At 46.3% G+C, this 18,090-nt stretch overlaps 2 protein-coding genes across 6 annotated transcripts in view; one reads left to right on the plus strand and one right to left on the minus strand.

Moving 5' to 3' along the window:
- Positions 1–4,636, plus strand: part of SYNJ2 (synaptojanin 2) — an 89,598-nt gene extending 84,962 nt beyond the window's left edge. For all 3 annotated transcript variants that reach the window (XM_062186979.1, XM_062186981.1, XM_062186982.1), the window contains one exon: positions 1,171–4,636. In XM_062186979.1, coding sequence (XP_062042963.1) covers positions 1,171–1,908 — 738 coding nt within the window. In that variant the 3' untranslated portion in view covers positions 1,909–4,636. The remainder of the gene's footprint in view (positions 1–1,170) is intronic.
- Positions 4,637–15,309: 10,673 nt separating this feature from the next.
- SERAC1 (serine active site containing 1) overlaps positions 15,310–18,090 on the minus strand; it is a 59,820-nt gene continuing 57,039 nt past the window's right edge. For 2 of the 3 annotated variants that reach the window (XM_062186983.1, XM_062186985.1), the window contains one exon: positions 15,311–17,890. In XM_062186983.1, the coding sequence (XP_062042967.1) occupies positions 17,754–17,890 (137 nt within the window). In that variant the 3' untranslated portion in view covers positions 15,311–17,753. Of the gene's footprint in view, positions 17,891–18,090 lie in introns of all 3 variants that reach the window. The other variant, XM_062186984.1, reaches the window with a different exon arrangement.

The raw sequence follows: 18,090 nt of genomic DNA on the forward strand, positions 1-18,090 counted from the left end.
CAGGTTTCAAACCCAGGAATTCCAGTGTGGGCCGTGGGTGTCTCACTGCAAGGCCAGACGCCCACCCTGAGAAGGGATTGTTTGCTGTTTTTTAAAGATTTTATTTATTTTTTTATATGAGAGGTAGAGTTGCTGTCTATCTGAGAGGAAGAGACAGAGAGAAAGGTCTTCCATCTGCTGGGTCACTCCCCAGATGGCCACAGTGGCCAGAGCTGGGCCGGTCAGGAGCCAGGAGCGTCCTCTGGATGCCCCACAATGGTGCAGGGGCCCACGCACTTGGGCCATCCTCCACCGCTTTCCCAGGGCATAAGCAGGGAGCTGGATAGGAAGAGGAGCAGCCAGGACCCCATATGGGATACCGGCACTGCAGGCGGAGGCTTAGCCTGCTGTGCCACAGCGCTGGCCCCAACAAGGGAAATTCTGAGATGCTGGTGCTTAACCCGGACAGCCCTTCCACATGAGAGCGCTGCACCACACCACACACTTGGCTCCTTCCCGAGCAGGTCAAGTCCCTGGGCAGGTTTTCCATTCTTCTCCTTGTATTGAGATTTATATGGGGTTTTCTAAAAGTGCATGGCAAATGTGCACTTCTGGGTTTCTGTACCAAAATAAGCTTACCTTTTAATTCATTTTCCCATGAACTTTTGAGGAGGTAGCTTCATTAGCCAGGACTTGAACCAGGGCCCATATGGGATGCTGGCACGGCAGGTGGCAGCTTTACCTGCTATGCCACAGCGTAGGCCCCTAGCAGCCCTTCAGTGAGCTTCGCACTATCATGGGAGTGACTTCACCTGAAGGGGCACACGCTGTGTGAACCACCAGCCAAGCCGTGGCCTCCGAAGAGCACCTTCGCCCAGAGGTTCGCTTTGAGCCACAGAAGAGCACAGCCCCGTTTGCTAGGAAAACTCTGGAATGATGCGCTATGGCCCTGCTTTTAAAATCCTCCCTGGCCTCTCGTTCCGTGTGCCGGTTTGACGTGCCCATGTGTGTTTTCTCCTGTGTGTTCCCCCCTCTGGCCACACTGCCAACGTCCAGACATTCTCAAATCTCGAATTTGCTAGAATGTCACCTCTGGCTCGTCCCTGCCCCCTGCTGACAGCTACACGTTCTGCGGTCCTCCACTTGCACGTGGTGGCTTCCCAGTCACATGTCATGTCTTGCTTTTCTCAGCCCCTGTCGCCCGAAGAACAGCTTGAGCAAGAAGCAGCCCGCTCCACAGTCGGGCCCCCGGAGACAAGCCTGGAAGCCCCTCCCCCGGGGACCGCCCCTCGAGTCCCCCCTGTTCCCAGACCGAGGACATTTCAGCCTGGCAGAGCCGCGGAGAGGCCGCCCAGCGGTGGAAAGCCAGCACTGGGCACAGGCGGTCCTGTGGCAGGCGCCACCTTGCCGTCACCGCCCGAGGTTCCGTCTCTCGTGCCCAAGGTGCCCCCAAGGAGGAAGAAGTCCGCGCCGGCGGCCTTCCACCTGCAGGTCCTGCAGAGCAGCAGCCAGCTCCTCCAGGGCCTCACCAGTGACGCCAGCGGCCATGACCATGACCGTGACCGTCCGCCGGGACGCCAGCCTGAGGCCGACGCTCTCTTTCCCCAAGTGCATTTCCTTGGCCTTTCCTCTGCCACGAGCCCCGAAACAGACGGTCCCGAAGTCATGAAGCCAGAGGCAGCCTCCCTTCTGGGTGAGTATCAGGACCCCTTCTGGAACCTTCTACACCATCCTAAGCTGTTGAATAATGCCTGGATTTCCAAGAGCTCCGGCCCTTGGGACTCAGAGGCCAGGAGCTCCGAAAGAGCTGACCCCGGCCCGGAGCTGCTGCCACACCAGGACCAGAACGCCTCCGGTCACTGGGTGGCCATCAGTGACAGAGACAAGAGGATGACGCTGCAGGCGTTTGACCCACTGGCAGAGACCTGACCCGGGAGCTCCGGAGGCGGCCCGTGTGGGACGGGCTCCCTTCGCCCCTGCAGGCAGCACTTCGCCAGGTCAGAAGAGACGGCTGTTTAGAGACACGCTGAAAACAAGACGTGTGTGTGTGTCACTCTCGTGTAGCTGACAAAAGTTGTGTGTCTCCTCCAATAAGATGATTATTCAGCCACCGAAATACGATCGACTCCGAATGTGTACATAAAATGTTTGCTCTCGGGGGGATGGGACCTGACGTTAGGTCCAGCGCGCGGATTCTAGGGCAGGAAGTCAGGCTGGCGAGGTCCTAGGTGTTCTCTCGCATTCGATCTGTGAGTGTCTGAGGTGGGGGCTTTGGTTTCTGTCCCGTTAGTGTGTTCTGGATTTGGAACAGCTTTGCGATGGCCTCCCTGAAGGTTGATGCGTAAAATGTGGATTACACGAAAGGTTGCTTGGGACCACGGACAGCGATGCCTGGCCTGCTGAAGCCAACATTCAAAAAGCCCAGAGTTAGAAGTGGCAGACAAGGCATCCAAGTGACAGGACCATGCATCCCCGCGAGCGCGCGCGCGTGTGTGTGTGTGTGTCCCACAGGAGCCGGTGTCCCACACTGTCTGGTTACAGAGGACATGCCTTGAGCTTCAGCCGGCTGGGGGTTCCTGTCCCATATCCTAGACCTGCGTGGTCCACACACTGTGACTGTCCGAGCTGCGGGGCGCTGCTTCTGTGTTTCTTACCTCCTATCTTGTCCTCCTTAAACGAAACCTCCAGGATTCATTCCCCTAACATTCTGTACCCTGTACAAGTGTAGCCTGGGTAAACTCACACTGCCACGTAACACGGATGCCCACTGCTGTGGGATGGAGAACGTGTTAGCCCCATCCGCCTGGCTCGAGCTTCGGGAAGGAGCACGTGTCCCTCTACGCAGAAATCCTCAGGGCAGTATTTTTGGGTTTGTTCAGCTGTGCATTTATTAGGTTTTTATTCTTAGACGTTTTCTTCACATTTCCAACACCACTTCTCACCTGTTCAGCCATTGAAAAAGATACCCCCATCCTGTTTCACATAAAAACCAGGGTGGGGCATGTTCGGTGCAGCATTAGGCACCAGCCTGGGACAGACGCCTGCACCTTGGAGTGCCTGGGTCTGAGCCCCAGCTCCCTTTCAGATTCCAGCTAACGTACAAGCTGGGAGGCGGCAGGTGACTGCTCAAGTACTGGGGTTCTTGCCACCCACACGGGAGACCCAGACAGAGTTCCTAGCTCCTGGCTTCAGCTTGGCCCAGTCCTGGTCATTGTGGATGTTCAGGCCATGAGCCAGCAAAAGAGATCTCTGTCTCCTTCTGTGTGTGTCTGCTTTTCATATAAATTTAAAAAGAAATAATGATAATGTCAAAAGGCCTAGAATCTATTTGGAGCATACATTTTTTTTTAATTTGCCAGAGTTAGACAGTGAGAGACACAGAAAGAAAGGTCTTCCTTCTGTTGGTTCACCCCCCAAATGGGTGCTACGGCCAGTGCGCTGCGCCGATCCGAAGCTGAGAGCCAGGTGCTTCCTCCTGGTCTCCCATGTGGGTGCAGGGCCCAAGCACTTGGGCCATCCTCCACTGCCTTCCTGGGCCACAGCAGAGAGCTGGACAGGAAGAGGAGCAACCAGGACTAGAACCTGGTGCCCATATGGGATGCCGGCACTGCAGGTGGAGGATTAACAAAGTGAGCCACAGTGCCAGCCCCTGGAGCATATATGTTTTTACTAATGTGGCATTCCTGGGCAAAATCTTACGGTGCCACCTACCATATCCCAGGAGGCCTGCAGCTCACAGATGATCCCAATGGCTGTTCCCCATGCTAACATGAATCTGGGGGATTCCTGTCCTAATGCTAACAGGATGGCAACGATCCTGCTGCCTGGGCTAAACTGCCTTCATTAGCAATTGGACCTCTGGGATTTAGCATGGGCTGTCATTGTCAACTTATATTGCAGATTACTGAAATTCAGCACTCAAAGCAAAAACAAAACTGCATGTATCTCATTTTATCTGAAAACTGATAAAAACAAGTGGCTCTGAGAGATACCCAGATGACACTTGCAGCTGGCCAGTCCTGAGAGAGGGCATCGGGGGACCAGGGCGCCTTCTGTGCACTTTATGTGATTTTGGGGGGGTGATGAACGTTGTCATCTTTAACAGAGAAAGCAAAAATGGGTTTCTCGGAGAAGTGAAACGATTTGCCAAGATGCACACCTCTGCTGATCAGGAATGGAATTCAAGATTTCTTCACTCAAATGCCTGTTTTCCTGTAGCTGCTTTTTCTCCCACCAAAAAGGAGGCGGGTTTGAAAGCAAATGCACGAAACAGCCCGTCCGGAAAGGAGGGAACAGGTAAGCCCTTCAAAAGCTGCCGGCGGTGCTGGAAACAGGCTGGGAGTTTCAGTTTCTCCTTTGTTCTAGAGAGCAAATAGCAAATCCGTGGCACCAAGGGCAGAATTTCCATTTAGATGCTCGGCGCGCAGCACACAAGCAGCCGTGAAGAGGCTCCCAGTGAGGACTAGCACGGAATGATGCTGACCAGCTGATGAGTAGGTTAGCATTCGCTGGGAAGGAAAACTGCAAAGACCGGTGATCAATAGAAACTCCATTAATACTATTGGATCCCTTGTTCTGAAGTTGTATGTGATACCTGTGAAATGTTCTTTTGTTAAAATCAGACTGACCGCTTTTCAGATATAAAGAGACTTGAAATCCCTGCTTTGTGTAGCCTTGTCTTCTGGGTCACATGCCCTTGCTAGTTCTTCCTCTGCCTGAGTTTCTGTTTGGGCTTCATTTTTTAAATCACCAAGTTGAAAAAGTAGAAAGGTCACACTAGAGGGAAGAACTGGAATGTTCTAGCAGGGACCACAGCGTAACCTGGATCACGGTGTTGTGCCACAGGATCTGGGAGACAGCGCGGCTTGTAGGATCTCACAGCAACCTAGAGCAGCGGGGCCTGGTGGAGTGGGCTGAGCGCTGCACAGAGGCAGGGGACGGGAGTGTGCACTTTTAGCTCATCGAGGTCTGCTCTGAGCCAGTGAGCACACAGCCTGTTCTCTGATGTGCTCAGGAAGCAGACCGTACCGGTTATCTCACAGCAATAACCGTGGCCCGTGGGGAGGATGTCCCTGGTTCACCTCATCCAGGCACCCGGCACTGGGGCACAAGGAACCAGGTGGCGGCAGAATTTTGCATTCTAGGGTTGTGGGGCGGTGGGGTTAAAACTCAACCTCATGCCCGGCAACCTGCCTGTATCTCCGTGAGGGTACAGAGCAGAGGGCAGCTGTGTACAGGAAGTTAAGGAAGATTAACGTTACATTAGAGAAATTTTTGGTAAACCACAGAAAGCAGGGAGTTCTTGTCGGCCCTCCGCTCCCATACACTCTGCCCCCTCCAGCGTCCATGTCCCCAGCACGGGAGGAAGAGCAGTTACAATCAGCCCACGATGACACCACCAGCTCTCTTGGTGCTGCCCATCCTGCGGGGGTGCAGAGCTGTATAACGACTGAATCCAGCCACCGTGTCGTTGGCATCAATGTCCCCTGTACCTCGCCGTCCCCAACCCCGGCTGGCTGCTCATCTGCTTCCTGTCTCCCTGCCTCTGCCCCTGCCAGGACGCCATCACGTTGGCATCGCCCCACCTGGTAGGAGGCAGTTCAGGCTCTTTCCGGTCTTCACGGACTGACAGCGTGTTTCTCTCCTCAGTGCATGTTCCAGTGTCTGAAGTTATCAGTTTGCTTATTCACTCACTAAAGGACATCTTGGTTGCTTCCACGTCTTGGCAGTTACGCATAGAGCTGCTACAAACATGAGCGTGCAGGCTTCTGTGTGGATGTGCTCGGTTCATTTGCGTAAAAACCAGGGAGCTCGACTGTTGGGTCACAGGATGGGAGATTGTTCCTTTTGTAAGAAACCGCCCAGGCTTCCAGGGTGGCTTACCATTTTGCATGTCCATCAACAATGAAGGTGAGTCCCCGGTGCTCCATCTCCTCCCCGGCCTTTGCTGGCGTCCGTGTTTCTGGACTTTGGCCATTCTAATAGGTACGTAGTGATATCGTTTTAATCTTCTAATCCCTAATGACATGATGCTGGAAATGTTTTCATATGCTTGTTTGCCATCTGTAGGCCTGCTTTGATGAAGCACCTGTTCAGATCTTTGGCCCATTTTTAAATTGGGTTTTCCATTTTATTGTTAAGAGCTGTTTGTATATTTTGGGTAATAGTCCCTTATTGGATGTGTCTATTGCAAATATTTTCTCACCCTCTATGGCTTATTCTCTTACATTGTTTTCTGTGGAACGAAGGATGAATTTGAATAGTAAACAAGTTAATTTATGAATATGGAAAGAATGTTAGCTGATAGAAAAGATAATTGCAAGAGATCTTAAATGACATTTAGGGTTTAGTTTGTAGATAACAGAAGCAGTGGGTAGTAGGACTATGACATAATTATGTAGGAGGAGTGGTTGGTTCTAGGCATTCCCTGGGCCTACAGTCACTCTTCAAAGCTTATGGAATATAGTTTATAAATGGGGTGAGGTAGGGGGTCCAGTGCCTTCCCAAGGGAGTTATGTAAGTACCACATACTACACAACAAACAATTACCCTTCAGTGAGCTTTCCTGAGGGGTTATTTAAGTTTATTGACATTTTAAATAACATTGGGGTTTATTTATGCTTTGTATTTTGAATGTTTTTGTTTGAAAACATTTTTTATTAACTTCAGTTTGTGTTCCTTTTCTACTTATTGTTCACTAAGTTTCATTAGTTTTACATCCTTGATACAGATACACATTTTCCTAGATTATGGTTTTAACTGCCCCTACCCATTTTGGTGTGACATGGTCTCCTTGTCATTGATTGCTGGTTTGTAATGTACTTTGCTTCCAGCCAAGAGTTATATTTAGGGTACTGTATAATTTCCAAATAGTTCAGGGACTTCGTTATTTTAAATCTGCTTTTTTTTACAAGACTGATCTGAGAGTATGACCTAGGCAAACACCTACTTTTGAAAGTTTATTAAGGTTTGCTTTGTGGCCATGTGCAGGATTGATTTTCTTAAGTGATTTCACCAATACAAAGTAATTTATTTATTTTTTTAAGTTATAGGGTAAAAGACTGTGTGGGTGTGTGAGGGAAGGAGAGGATCAGAGGTTCAGTTCCTCCACATCTGACTGGGACAGGCAGAGCCTGTGCAGGGAGCAGGATTGTGGCTCCAGCTCTAGCTCCAATGCCCCCGAGCCGCCCCCTGTTCTCACCAAGGCTCCTGAGATTCTGAATAAATGCTTCTCAGTTGGTCATAAGGCTTTTGACTAACTTGTAAGAGCTCCTGCTTGCATAACTTCAGCTATCTAGGCTCTAAGTCACCCAAGAGCTCATCCCCAATCTTTTGGGATAAACAAAGTCCTTAAGATAGGCTGCTCCTCTTCTCTGAGCCTGTGATGTCTCCTACATCAATGGGAATATTTCTGGAGAAAGTCCAGGGATGCTCCAGCTGGCCACAGACCACCCTGTGTCTAGCTTAGCACGCAAAACCCCTTTCCTCCTGCTTTGTGGTACAGGGATCTTCACATTTTACTGCCACCTAAGACACATTTTTTTAAAAGATTGATTTATTTGAGACAGAGAGAAATACACTTCTATCTGCTGCTTCACTTCCCAAATGGCTGCAATAGTGAGATCTAGGCCAGGCTGAAGTTAGGAACCTGGAACTCCACCTGGGTCTCCCATGTGGGTGGCAGGGGCCCAAGTACTTGGGTCATCTTTCCCTGCTTTCCCACACACTTTAGCAGGGAGCTGGATTGGAAGTGGAGCAGCTGGAACTCAAACTGATGCTCATATGGTATACCAGCATCTTAGGCAACAGCTTAACCCATTGCACCAAAATTCCAGTCCCCTAAGATACATTTCTGTCTACAAGTCACCAATTATGCTGATTACTCTGATCCTAGATTTATCTTTGTGGTCCCATGGCACTTTCTACCTTTGTGGGCTGATTCTCATACACTGGGCTTTTCTGAAACTTGTCGCTAGGATGCTTAGTGACTGCTTTTGATCCAGGCGGCCGTGGGTGGCAGTCACTGAAGCTGGGTGCTAGACTCACAGGCACAGTGCTATTCACAAATACAGTCCCTCCCCTTAGGCATGTGTTTGAAATTTTATAAAATAATTTAAAAAGAAAAATATATGTGCTTAGTGACTGCTTTTGCTAATTTTGAGTAGTTCAATAACTTTCTTAGGAAAGAGGTATCTTGGGCTCCTTACGTAGCTACTACAGAATTCTCTGTGGCCAGTGCTGTGGTTCAACAGGCTAATCCTCCGCCTTGCGGCACCAGCACACCGGGTTCTAGTCCCGATTGGGGCGCCGGATTCTGTCCCGGTTGCCTCTCTTCCAGGCCAGCTCTCTGCTATGGCCCGGGAAGGCAGTGGAGGATGGCCCAAGTCCTTGGGCCCTGCACCCACATGGGAGACCAGGAGAAGCACCTGGCTCCTGGCTTCGGATCAGTGAGATGCGCTGGCCGCAGCGTCCATTGGAGGGTGAACCAACGACAAAAAAGGAAGACCTTTCTCTCTCACTATCCACTCTGCCTGTCAAAAAAAAAAAAAAAAAGAATTCTCTGTGCCCTTGGCCATCTTCTGTGCCAGTACAACACTGTCTTATTTAACTTGGACATCTCATAAAACAAGCCCTCCCACCATTCTTTTTAAAGATGACCTTGACAATTCTTGATTTTGCATTTCCACATAAATTTCAGAACCAACATGTTGAGTTCCACAGAAGAAAAAAGCCCATTGGGATTTCCATGGGGGACTGCATGGAATAGTGGATACAGCTTTCCAATACTGAGTCTTCAATCCAAGAACATTGTCTATTTCTCCATTTAAGGTTTTCATTAATATTTTAAGAGTCTGACTTGCTATAAAAATCATCAAGCATCATCACCCTCAGATTTATTTATATATATATCACCTAAATTAATATTTTGTTATATTTGCTTCATTTCTTTACTGAAATGTTTTCAAGTTTTGATACATTTGATTCTTAAATACTTTCAGTATGTATCTCTAAGGAACATTTTCTTTCATAACCTTAATGTAGTCCTCTGTAACAATAATTCTTATTTTAAAATTCATCTGCTGCTTTCTACTAGTATACTTACATACAGAAGCTTCTTGTATATTGACTACATAATCTTATAAAATCATAACAGTTGTGTTTTAATACACCTAATATGCCATCAATTTTTTTTTTATTTTCTTTTTTCTTTTTAAAATTCACAGATAGAGTTAAATTGCCAGAATCTTCATTTCTCTCTCTCTCTCTCTCTCTCTTTTTTTTTTTTTTTTTTTGACAGGCAGAGTGGATAGTGAGAGAGAGACAGAGAGAAAGGTCTTCCTTTTTGCCATTGGTTCACCCTCCAATGGCCGCTGCGGCCGGCACATCGTGCTGATCCGAAGCCAGGAGCCAGGCGCTTCTCCCTGCCTCCCATGCGGGTGCAGGGCCCAAGGACTTGGGCCATCCTCCACTGCCTTCCCGGGCCATATCAGAGAGCTGGCCTGGAAGAGGGGCAACTGGGATAGAATCCGGCGCCCCAACCGGGACTAGAACCCGGTGTGCCGGCGCCGCAAGGCAGAGGATTAGCCTGTTAAGCCACGGCGCCAGCAATATGCCATCAATTTTAAGATACATAATTTATAAAGCATTGTTCCTGAGAATATTTTAAAGTGTGGCTTAGTGGAGTGGGTGCTGTGGCACGGCAGCTTAAGCTGTCGCTTGAGACACCCGTATCTCATAGAGGAGCGCCTGGTCGGAGTCCCAGCACCTCCGCTTCCGATTCGGTTTCCTGCTAATGCTCGCTAGGAGGCAGCGGATGACGGCTCATTTAGTACGGTGAGAGTGGCCGTTGTTTGTTAATATTGTTTCCATTAAGTATGACAGGTTTTTTTTCTTTTAGGTATCCTTGTTTGGATTAAGGAAGTCCCTTTTCTGGCTTAGTAAGTTTATCTTTTTCATGAATGATTACTAAATGTTACCAAAGATACTCTGCACGTACACGGGTACTTCCAAGTTTGTAGAAAAACTGAATTAACAGAGTATTTTGATGGGAAATAATTTTGAAATCATGCAGTTTTCTTAAGACGTGTTTTCCATGGGCTTTCTGAAGCCTCTATATTGAAATGATTGTTCCTCCTTGTGTTTGTTACTATGGTGAATTACATTGACCAGTGCCCAATGCTATGAAAACCTGGCATTCTTGGTTTAAATTCAACTCAGATGGTTCTCCTTTTAAATATTACCAGGTTCATTTTGGCATGAGAACGCTGTGTAACTTTCCCTTTTTGTATTGTCATTTACAGTTTTGGTATGAAAGTTATGTTAACCTCATGGAACAAGTTGGAATGTACATTTTCCGATTAACTGGCACAATGTGGTAACATTGCAGCTGTCTCCTGTTTAAACTTGGTGGTGGTACTCACCAGTGTGGTCAGCGGGGCCTGTTGCTAGTTTGTGAGGTTTGTAAATGGCCAACTTCATCTCACAGGACTAGTGTTGTCTCCTACTTATGGACAAGTTATTCTTTACAGAATGTCCTATTTCATTTAAAATTTTATATTGGCCTAAAAGTATTCATAAATATCCTCTTAGCTTTTATTATTGTCTACATTATAGTGACAAATAGTACTGGTAATTTGCATGTTTTTTGCTTGATTGCTTTTACTCGAAGTTTTTCTGTTTTAACAGTCTTCTCAAAAAATTCATGATGGCTTTGTTGAAACTCTCTTCCCTAATCTTCATTTACCAATTTCTGTTCTTTCTAAATTGTTTCCTTGAATTAAATTGTTTTCCCTGATGTACTGATAGCTCACTTATTTGGTGCCTTTTTAGTTTCTTGATGTAGGCAACAATTGCTATAAACTTCCCTCCAAAACACTGCTTTTGCTATATCCCATAAGTTTTGATAAGCTGTATTATCATCTTTACTCGTCTCCAGAAATTTGATCTCTTTTGATTTCTTCTATGACCCACTGTTCATTCAGGAGTGTGTTGTTCAGTCTCTGTGTTTGCGTATTTTCTAGAGATTCTTAAGTTGTTAATTTCCAGCTTCACTTCATTGTGGACAGAAAACATACATGGTATGATTTTTTTAATTTACTGAGACTTGCTTTATAGCCTAATATATAGTATATGCTATATAGTATATGGTATATAGTGTATAGTATATGGTATATAGTATAGCCTAGAGAAAGTTCCATGCACTGATGAAGAGTGTATATTCTTCACCATGTTCTCTAGATATTAGTTAAGTGCCTTTGGTCCATAATATAGCTTAGCTCTGCTGATTTTCTGTCTAGTTGATCTTTCCATTGATTAAAGCGGGGTGTTGAAGTCCCCCATTACTATCGAATTGGAATCTATATCTCCCTTTAGACCCACTAACATTTGTCTTAAATAGTCAGGTACCCTGGCATTTGGGTACATAATATTTATGATACATCTTCCTGTTGAATTGATCCCTTAATCAATATATAATGCCTTTGTCTCTTTTAACAGCTTTTATGTTAAAATCTATTTTGTCTGAGATTAGGATGGCCACTCCTGCTCATTCTGAAGATCTTTTTACAACCTTTTACTTTCAGTATGTGTGTATCTTTGTTGGTGAAGTTTCTTGTAGGGTCTTATTTTTAATCCGTTCAGCTACTGTGTATCTTTTAAGTGGAAAATTTAGGCCATTTACATTCAAGGTTATTACTGATAAGTAATGATTTGATCCTACCATTTCCCCATACATACCCCTATTGTTTGCTTTGGATTTCCTTTGTACTAGATTTTCTGCCTTCACATTCTTTCATAATGAAGACTATCATTCTTGGTTTCTGTGTATAGCACATCCTTAAGAATCATTTGTTACTGCAGAGTTTGTGTACTCAAAAGGCTTCCATAACCTTGGCAGCTCATGTCAAGACCCTTGGGTGGTCACTAACATCAAAAAATAAGTGTTAATTGTTAAAACAACAGGAGTCACTGTGCACTTACTCTCCATGTTGGACCTCTGTCATTAATGAGTTGTACTATGAGAATTAACAGTAAAACTTGGCTTCAAATTGTTTAAAAAAAAAAGGCTAGTGCAGTGGTGCAGCAGGTTTTATAAAGCCCTGGCCTAAAGCACCAGCATCCCATATGGGCGCCAGTTCTAGTCCCAGCTGCTCCTCTTCCAATCCAGCTCTCTGCTATGGCCTGGGATAGCATTAGAAGGTGGCTCAAGTCCTTGGGCCCCTGCACCCACATGGGAGATCTGGGGGAGGCTCCTGGCTCCTGGCTGTGGATTGGTGCAGCTCCAGCCATTGCGGCCATCTGGGGAGTGAATCAGTGGATGGGAAGCCCTCTCTCTCTGTCTTTACCTCTCTCTGTAACTCTTTCAAATAAATAAAATAAATCTTAAAAAAAAATCATTTGTAAGGCTGGGTAAATGGTGATAAATTCTTTCAATTTGTCTGTTTGGTGGATCTTTATTTCACCTTCATTTATAATTGAGAGCTTTGCTGTGTATTCTGGGTTTTCTTTCTTTTAGGACTTGGACTATATCTTTCCATTCTCTCATAGCCTGCAGGGTTTCTAATGAAAAATCAGCTATTAGCCTAATTTGGGATCCTCTGAAAGTAATCTGGCATTTCTCTCATGCCCATTTTACACTCTATGTTTTATTATTTAGAGTTTGACTATAATGTCATGATGAAGAATGGGGAAATTAGGCACACGTGGCAATTCAAAGATGGCGCCCAAAGGAAGTAAGGTGGGTGGTACCCAAAGCCGTTTACCACCAAAGCTGATTGGCTGTGCAGCATCAGGGGAAGTGACAACTGATGATGAGTGTACAGACATATGGCTGGTCCTGTAAAAAGTCATCCTGTAAAATGACCTTTTAAGTAATTGGTTGGTCCTTATGCCCTGCCCCAGTAATCCTGTGGTCTTGTGCTTTAAAAGGCTTTGCTACACGTGCAATAAACCGAGTTCTTGCTTGCTTAACTCCACGCTGCATTTGTCTCCCGGATCGGGAGGCTGGGGAACGGGCGAGCGGCGCACTTACCTTTCTTTGGACCCAGTCCATCCTTGTTTGGGTGGACTAAGACCCTGCAATGAAGATCTTTCTAATTGTGTCTATGAGGAATTCAATGTGCTTCCTGTTCTTGGATGTCCCTTTCTCCAAATTAGGGAAGTTTTCTGCTGTTAGTTTGCTGAATAGGCCTTATCTCTTTCCATGCTTTCAGGAACTCCTAAAACATGTATATTTGATTGTATAATAGTATCCAATAAATCTTGAACACTATTTTCAGTTTTTCTAATTTTTTTCCTATTTCCAAGGATTTGTCTTCTAGCTCAGATATTCTCTTCTGCCTCACCAAGCTTGTTGTTGAGGCTTTTTTGTAGTTGACATATTGAGTTCTTCATTTCTAATATTCTAGCTTGATTTCTCTTCACTATCTCAATTTCTTGGCAAAATTTTTATCCATATTGTATATGGATTTCTTATCTCATGAATTTGTTTCTCTGTGTTTCTGAGTAATATTATGGTCATTCTTTTGAATTCCTTTTCAGGCTTTAGTCCATCTTCACTTGTTAAGATTTTATTTATTTATTTGAGAGGCACAGTTAAAGAGGAGAGGGAGAGACATAGAGAAAGGTCTCCTATTCATTGGTTCACTCACCAAATGGACACAATGGCCAGAGTTAAGCTCAATCCAAAGCCAGGAGCCAAGAGCCAGGAGCTTCTTCTGGGTTTCTTGCACAGGTGCAGGGGCCCAAATACGTGGGCAATCTTCCATTGCTTCCCCAGGCCATTAGCAGAGAGCTGAATTAGAGCACCTGGGACTCAAACCAGCACCCGTTTGGGATGCTGGCACCACAGGCAGCGGCTTAACCCTCTAAGCCACAGCACCAGTCCTTCATCTTCACGTTCTAATATTGAAGTTTTGTATTCCTTTTTGGGAGTCACGTTGTCTTACTCTTGTTCCTCATATTTGTGTATGTATTTTTAGGCATTTGTGGAAACACCTGTTGGTTTTCTCTGATGAGTTTTGTCTTTGGGGCTGTGCCTCTGTGGTTCAATGGAGTGTCTGCTCCTTTGGTGAATATCCAGAATCGTGTGCTGGGTGGGACCAGGGAGCTCTGGTCAGTGCTCACCAGTGGGGTGAGACTCCAGGATGACACCTAAGTTGGGCACGGCAGATCTCCTGTATTGTCATGGGGGGGGGGGAGGGTGTCATCCCTGTTGGGGTAATCACCTCACCTCTTTTCCAAGGTGATCAATGCCTGGGATTAGCCCACAGTGGGCACTACCCCCACCCATGTAGGTGTATGAACCAGAGGATCTGTGTGGTCCGCAGTGTGAGCAGGGAACCTTCTGCAATGATGCATCTCAGGCAGTCAGAGAACTCTGAGCCTCTGATGCCAGGCACAGTGATTGCCCGGAGACCAAGCTACACCCCACGCCCTGTCGTGCAGTAACAGAATTCCCAGTCACAGGGTGCAGAGCCTCCCCGTCCACGGAGAGCACAGGAAATCTATTTGCAATAATCTTCCTCCTCTGTTCTGTCAAATGCCTGGGGTCTTGTTAATTCAGTGTGGGCTGAGATTCCCGGGATCGCCCAGCGTTCCGGAGGGATGCTTCCTTCTGGGTCACCTCTTGTTTTGCATGTGTAGTCCCTGGAGTCTCAACTTAATGTATGGGGTTATCAGACTACGTGGCAGGCCCTGCACTTTGACTTCTGACCCCTTCACCTTGGGAATCTGCCAGGTTGGCAGCTGCATTTCTGTTTTTTCCGGCTCTGCAGATGACCCACAAATGAGACCTTCCAGGAAAACGCCCAGCTGAGGCAGCGATGGCTCAGGACACGCCCTGCTCTGTGCTGCCAAAAGAAAGGCCTTCTTACAAACTGCCCACAGGGGTACTTTTTTGGAGAAGGGTAACTGCAGGCAGGAGCTGCCAAATATGCTAGTGGAAACCCTGCCTCGAGCAAAAGCACCTTTGCTGGTCTGTTTTGTTTTACTGCCTTTTCCTACATTTTTGGGGTCACTAATTCTTTTCTTATTAGCCCTTTGAACACTCAAAAAATTTCATTTAGATTTTTCAGTTATCCTCAAAGTATCTAGCCTATGAATGAAAACAGAAAGCACCCTGTTAAAATATTAGTGAAAAAGGAATCTTAAAGTTTGTTCTAAGATACACTCCAGCTTATGCTGTAATACTTTATCAATGAACACAGTTGGCTATGATTTGGATTTTGATTCTGTGGAGTCATTTTTAGATTAAATTGCATATCAAGGTAACAAATATGCATGAAAATTAAGAATATAATTCAATGAAAGTTAAACATTCTCCCAGATATCAGTGTTTTAGTCTAGAAATCTTTATATGTACAGTACAGATGACTGGTATATACTACATCTTATAATTGTTCAGCATAATTAAAATTAAGCTAAGAAGATAAAGGACAGATTACTAGATTATGTTCTCACAGGCATCAGCATGTTGCTTTATTTCCTTGGAGCCCATTTCAAGAGCAATTCAGCTGAGCACAATTAGCTCTTTCCAACATTACTGTTTCCTAACAGTGTTTAGGGTTTCTGTTTGCATTTTAAAGTGTAGCACCATTTCTATTCTATTCTCTAATGAATTTTTTTTGTGTGTGCCTGGATTTAACCAACAAGTCAATCTGTGAGAAAAACTTAGCCCTGTTCCCTGAATTCAGGTTGAGAAGTCTTTACAGCTGAATGATAACCTCTTGCCCAGTATCTTCCAGATAATCATCATCTCTCTCTCTGTCAGGCACTGCGGTTCTGCACCCAGCAAGCCATCCTGCGACTCACGGGGTTTTCACCCATCTTCCTTAGCGTGTTGTGTCTGCAATGTGCCAGTTTGGTTTCGGTTCCTTTCTGTCTCTCTCTCTTGATGTAGTTGTTCAGGGATTATGTTCCCATTATCCCTCACTGTACACTTGCTTTGCTTTCCTGCTGCTTAAGGGCCCTGCCATTTCTTTTCACCTCACTTGTGTGTAATAAACTTTATCTAGACCCAGCAGCCTGACAACCAGAGGGGGCCTCTCCAATTCACAGAATAAAAAGAAACGCAAAGTGGTTTCCTGGAAAGCACAGGGATTCGATCTCGCTCCCAGATCTTACTGCTCAAGCACAGCTAATAGATACTGAGATTTTAATTAACGAGGTTTCATTCCATTCTTGTAAGTTAAGGAGTAATTGTTCTGACTATGGCTTATCTGCCATGGTTCTTCGAAAACAGAATAAGAAAATGCACCAAACCCTGCTGTCCCTCCTCCCGTTGTCATCCCAGTAGCTGGCCCTGGACTGATGCCAGGTGTAGTCATATTGGCTGCATTTACATCACAAGACGAATCAGTCAGGCGCTCATGAAGTCACAGCGAGGGCCCTGGTTTTGGCTCGGACCATCCCTTCTATACAAGCTGTGAAAGGTTAATAAGCTCAGACTTACTCTATGTCCAGCAGCTCCAATCCTAGTGTCCACCTAGGAGAGCTAAAACATCTGGCTACCAAAAAACCTGTACAGGAATAACTGTACAGTACTATTCATAACAGCCAAAAGAGTAAGAATCTAGATGTCCCTCAACTGATACATGGATAAACAAATGTGGTGAACCACACAACAGAATATTTTTAGCCATAATAAGAAGTCCTGACAGAAGCTGTATGTATATGAAATATTATGCTAAGAGAAAGGGAAGCAGACAAGGCAAGAAATACATGATTTGATTCCTTTGATATCAAACTTCCACAAGAGGCAACTCCACAGAGAAAGATTAGTTTGCTAATGCCTGGGGAAAGAGGAAGTGGGAAATGACTGTGCACAGATACAGGGCTTTCCGGGGATGATGACACGTTCTGGAGTTAGTGGTAATAGTTGCACAGCTCTGTGAAGATACTACAAATCTTTACATTTTATAAGGATAAATTTTATGATATGTCATTATATCTCAGTAATGCTATTCAAAGAAAAAGTCCATCAACATGATGTCCTGTTTCTCACACGCTAGAGGTCAATTAATACCATTTCCACATAAACAAGCAAGCAAGACAGCCCTTAGGCAAAGAGAATCCTGGTACTGAGTGCTGCTGCTGTAGCCTGTGGCTGAGAACGGTTTCTCCCATCCTGTGAGCAGCAGTGGATGAGCTACTTCGTCCTTGCCCAGGACAAGCAGAGGTACCGCACTCCGGGAAGAATCACTGTAAGCTAGAATGGCATTTTACAGGCTTGCTCTCAGCATCGTGAAAACATAAACACACCAGGAGCTGGCCCTGCGTGACAGCAGCCTCGCAACCAGGACGCCTCAGGCAAGGGTTTACCTGAAAGCTAAGGACAAAAGTTTAAAACTTTACAGCATACGGGAACCCGGCACATGGCCGTCTTCTACGTTCTCGTTCCGTCTCCAGTGCAGGTGCTCTCCAATGGCGTGCTTCAAGTTCAGCCGCCAGTGCTGCCCCTCCAGAACCCGCCAGTGTTCCCACCAGATGAGCTGGGACAGTCACAGATGGCAAAGGGCACTCTGCCCACAGCACTGCCAACCATACAGGGGCACCCGGTAGGCTTCTTTAAGTCACAAGAGCCCGACCGAGGCCTTCCGAGTGCCACTTCGGCACTGGTGCCAGACCGCGCTGCGGCGACCGATGCCCCGTGGTCTGCCACACTCTCCACACCACATAGATGCCACGCTGACCGCGTGCCTGCTGAGAGCTTAAAGACAAAGACAACACCAGGGTTCTGGCACTGTATTCACGTTAAAGACGGCCGAGGGCAGCGCTCAGTTTTCAAGGTCTTTGGCTAAAGTTTCACGGATGAACTGTAAAGTGCGTTGGTACAAAAAAGCGTCCTTTCTCTTCGGCTTACAGATGTTCAGGTGGTTAACGTCCACGGGAATCACATCTCCGATGCCTAAGTCTGAAAACACACACACACGCCAGTAAGTCTAAGTGCCCCCCAGGCACTATTTGAGGAGGGTAAGTGGGTGGCTCCCCATGCTGATTTGCTTGGGATCTGGGGCTCAACAAAGGGGCGCCCAGTTTGTAGCTTATCATGGGAGAGCAGCTTCTCAGCACAGTCAGAACTGCAGGCCTGTCACCAGTTCTCGATCCGCGTTC

Source organism: Lepus europaeus, chromosome 3 (assembly GCF_033115175.1).
Source record: "Lepus europaeus isolate LE1 chromosome 3, mLepTim1.pri, whole genome shotgun sequence".
NCBI lineage: Eukaryota > Metazoa > Chordata > Mammalia > Lagomorpha > Leporidae > Lepus > Lepus europaeus.